This window comes from Theobroma umbraticum, unplaced genomic scaffold, assembly GCF_002168275.2.
Source record: "Theobroma umbraticum cultivar Fairchild unplaced genomic scaffold, ASM216827v3 scaffold_477.0, whole genome shotgun sequence".
Classification (NCBI taxonomy): Eukaryota; Viridiplantae; Streptophyta; class Magnoliopsida; order Malvales; family Malvaceae; genus Theobroma; species Theobroma umbraticum.
In genome coordinates, this window is record NW_018397294.1 from 284,785 (window position 1) to 288,953 (window position 4,169).

At 32.8% G+C, this 4,169-nt stretch overlaps 2 protein-coding genes across 2 annotated transcripts in view; one reads left to right on the forward strand and one right to left on the reverse strand.

Moving 5' to 3' along the window:
- LOC110428778 (Zn-dependent exopeptidases superfamily protein) overlaps window positions 1-1,460 on the forward strand; it is a 13,803-nt gene extending 12,343 nt beyond the window's left edge. Inside the window, exons 8-9 of the mRNA XM_021444687.2 lie at window positions 590-702; window positions 1,202-1,460. Coding sequence (XP_021300362.1) covers window positions 590-702; window positions 1,202-1,307 — 219 coding nt within the window. The 3' untranslated portion in view covers window positions 1,308-1,460. The remainder of the gene's footprint in view (window positions 1-589; window positions 703-1,201) is intronic.
- A 22-nt stretch (window positions 1,461-1,482) lies between these two features.
- On the reverse strand, window positions 1,483-2,566 carry LOC110428779 (uncharacterized). The gene is made up of 2 exons (XM_021444688.2): window positions 2,110-2,566; window positions 1,483-1,737 (listed from the first exon to the last, which is right to left on the reverse strand). Exons 1-2 carry the CDS (start codon window positions 2,212-2,214, stop codon window positions 1,498-1,500), a joined length of 345 nt encoding a protein of 114 aa, XP_021300363.1. The 5' UTR covers window positions 2,215-2,566; the 3' UTR covers window positions 1,483-1,497.
- Between the last annotated feature and the right edge of the window lie 1,603 nt (window positions 2,567-4,169).

Consider the following 4,169-nt stretch of genomic DNA (forward strand, 5'->3'; position numbering starts at 1 on the left):
GGTTTGCCTTTTGGAGAAATCTAGGATGTCGCTGATAAGTGAACGGCTTTTAGGAATTATATTATGCCATTTTGAAAGGCAAAAGGCGAATTTAATGTCTTCTGATGAGTCATTGTTTGTTGTCACTCATTTAAAGATATTAGTAGAGCATCATTATTTGGGAGTTACATAGCAGAGGATTATAATTTGGCTCCCCAGCCATTCATATCCAAACCTGACTCATCCAGTTAACCACTTTTTCTTGTTGGTAGCTTTGTCTGAGCTAAAAACTAAATCAGATTGTCTTGGTTTTGGGTTATTATAATAAGTGTTAGAGCAATTATGTATTCTTGTCCTACAGTCATCAATTCCTACAATTACCAGAACATGAAAAATAAGTGGATATTATTTCTAAGTGTTAATGTAATTCTCATGGATCCTGTGTCTTGGAAACATAACTCATGGTGATGAATAGTTGAGAAGTGAATATAACAAAAAATAAAAAAACAAAAACAGTTCAGAGATGCGTTAACATACTTCTAGCTTTTATATATATTTTTTTCTCTTTGAGCCAGTTGTCACTGCATTTTATTCTGTCCTTTCTTTGTAGGATTTTGTGGTAAGAAATGATATGGGATGCGGATCCACCATTGGTCCAATACTTGCTTCAGGAGTTGGCATACGTACTGTTGATTGTGGCATTGCTCAGCTTTCTATGCACAGGTATCAAATTCTGCTATGTTTCTGAATTTATGAATAGGAGCTGCACAAATAATTCTCCTGTGAATGCATGGTAGGACTTGCAACATATAGGATTTATATATTGCTGCATTGGCCCTATTTATAAACATGTGTGACTCGAGAAATATACCTACAAGGTTTGACTTCTAAAACACATCTAACTAAATTTATTAATGTGGCCAGAAAAACATAAATTTATTCTTAACAAATCATCTATAACATGATAAACAGTTTAGTTCTGCAAGTCAAATGGCTTATTCAAGTGCACTTGGATGGCCAGTTTATCAAATGGGTTTAACTAAGTGTCGCACTGTTCTTAGTAAGATCTCATACGTGTCATAACCACTTGAGGCGAAAAACTTTTATATCACTTGCTTCTTCCATCGGATAAGTTGCTGTGTTCGTTTAATGCTGCTCTGTTTTTTCGTACTTTTCCTGTAGGTTTTAGTTATATTCCTTCTCATGATTTGCATTTTTGCAGTGTGAGAGAAGTATGTGGGAAGGAAGATATAGACATTGCTTACAAACACTTCAAGGCATTTTACCGAACTTTCTCCAGCATAGACAGGAAGCTGATTGTGGACTAATTGTGTTAACTAATATTAGAGAGAATAGAAAGTTAACATAATCGTGTCGTTCATATTTTGGTGCTCAGAACTTCATTATTCAAATAAACCAATATTCTTTTCTTCCTCCAATGTAGAAATTGCATAGATAACAGCAAAATGGTACCTGTGGTTAAAAATAAATGCAATGAATGCAGTCTTATGATTATGGTCATGGTTTGCTGGGGTCACTGTAGTTTGGGTTGGATGTGGAGCTAAGACAGGAGCCTTGTTCTGGATTGGAGCGTCCTTTGGCCACCTTTTGCTTCAACTCAGACAACAAAGCCTGGTTCTCCTGGTTCAGCTGTTGAGCCTTCCTCCTCAACCTTTCGTTTTCCTTGATTATGCAGTAGTTCTGCCAATATAGCTGTGAGTTGAGGTTTTCCATCTCCGAGCTCTTTCTGTGTAGCCCCTGAAATTATATGCGACTAAAGATGATGACTTGAGATGAATATGACAGAACTACAATCCTGAATCATATAATGAAGCCGGAAGATAAAGAGAGCAAGATTCCAGAAAACAGCTTGCATCAACATAGAAAAAACAGATAGTTTTTAGACTATTTCTACTATTTGTTTTTCTTTATGCTATGAAGGAGAAAGACGATTGAAGTTCGATTAGGTTAGAAAGAAGATGAGAGAAACAAAACCTGGAGCCCTTGAGGTGAGAGGGTTATGCAGAGTTGTAATGAAGAGGGACGGGGTTAAAGCTTTTGGTATTGGTTTTTAAATACATGTAACACGGTTGACTGGAAAATGGGAACACAACAAGGGTCTAAACTTACATGGGGCATCCAAGAACAGCAAAGACCGTCTGCAAAGCCCCCTTGTCTGCCTTTTTTCTCCAGTAGATCTTGATTATGCTGAAACTTTAACGGTTTAAAATACATGAGAGATTGAGAGAGTGGGCTTGCAAAGAAGAAGAAACTTTATTGGGTTGTTAGAAGAGTGCACGTAAAAGTGGCTGGTGTGTGTGCTATGGGTGAAAAGCAGCAGGGAAAAAGAGAGATGCTTATGGGACAAGATGAGGTATCAATGCTCAACAAGGAGAGTGATTTGCATGTGATGCTCCTATGCCTTTCTTTGTAAATGCTCTAAAAACAAGTTAAGTCGGAATCAGTCTAAATACATACAATAGATTAAAAAAAAGACACATGTTTATGAGTTTATCCAATTGCTTATCATAGCATTATACAAATTAGAAATATTGTTTAATTTACAAGTCAATTGGATATAGATCACCAAGGCCTTTTTCACTTGTTACTAATTTCAGTATTGTTGTTACATTTTAATTATTTGTTTATTTTTAATCTGTTATTTCTTTTTACATCTTCTTTTACCTTTTAGCAGCTTTTGAAATAAGGTGTGATTTAGAGATTTTATATTTAATTTTTAATATTTCATCATATATACCAGACGTATGGATATATACTTTAATTCAATCTACACAAATATACTACAAAAAATCTATTTTGTAATTTAAATGATCTATTATCTATAATATAACACAATGTATATAAATAAAAAAAGCAAGTGTTGATAAAATATTTTTAAATTTAAAAAAATTGTTTTTTGTATTTTTTAAATGCAAAAAAGAAAAGACATTCATATAACTTTTAAATAACAAAATACATGCATTTATTCATTAACCAATACTCAAATGTCATTTATTTTTAAATCGTTATATATATATATATGTTTGTTTATATATATGCACGTATGTATGCCTATAGTTTTAATAATTCTTAATATTTTTGAGTTAGTCAATTGTTGGGTGTTTTTCAATAATGGGAATTGGATTAGATTGCTATTATCTTGATAGTACGAGAGTGGATCCCAATATTTCTTTTGTTTTTTATCTTTATTATGAAACCCATATTTTTATATATGAGTAAGGTAGCGAATTAGCATGTAACAACCCTAGCTTTGATAAACACTATTTGTGGTTTGCGCTGTGTTACTTGATGAGTTAAAAATATGCATATGAGTATGGTTATGTGTTTAAGGATCTTGAAAGGTGAAATATTGGTCCAAATACATGGAATCTCCTTGTACTAGGGTGTTTTCTTCAATTAGTCCCTTTACTCAAAATCGTAACATTTTAGTTCCTTAATTTTGAAAATTGCTTAAATTTAGTCCCTCTAACATTTTTCGTTTAAATTTACCATTTTAGTACTGCCACGTCAACATGAAATGCCACATCACACTTTCAAGTTTAAGCATTGACGTGGCACTGCCAAGTCAACATTTGATATCAAGGTGCCACATGGCACCACAAGAGGTTGCCATGTGACTTTTTTATTATTCAAAGCAAGATATGCTGACATGGCATTGCCACGCCAGCATCTGATATTGAGGTGTCACATGGCACCATAAGAGGTTGCCATGTGGCACTATTATTATTCAAAACAAGACATGCTGTTTCTAAGGTTCGAAGCCAAGTAGGGATGTCAACGGGTTAGGTACTCGTTAATTTTAAGGTACTCGAACCTAACACCTATAAAAATTAAACTACCCAAACCCTATTAACTACTCGAATATTTTTTAAAATCACTATCCTAACCCTAATCCTAATACATTGCTACTATCCTATAATTATCCTAACCAGTTTAAAAACTCAATTATGTAAAAAAATTATTAAAATACTATTCATAGGTACCCAATTACTCGAATCTAAATCCCTATCCATATACAATAATATTTCTTTTATATATTCCATATAATTTACTAATAATTAAATTAATTAAAACACAAAAATAATAAAATTTAAATTTAAATAATCAAAAACAAATATCTCTAATATAATTAATAAATTTATTAGTTATAATTTTTGTAATGTTAACAT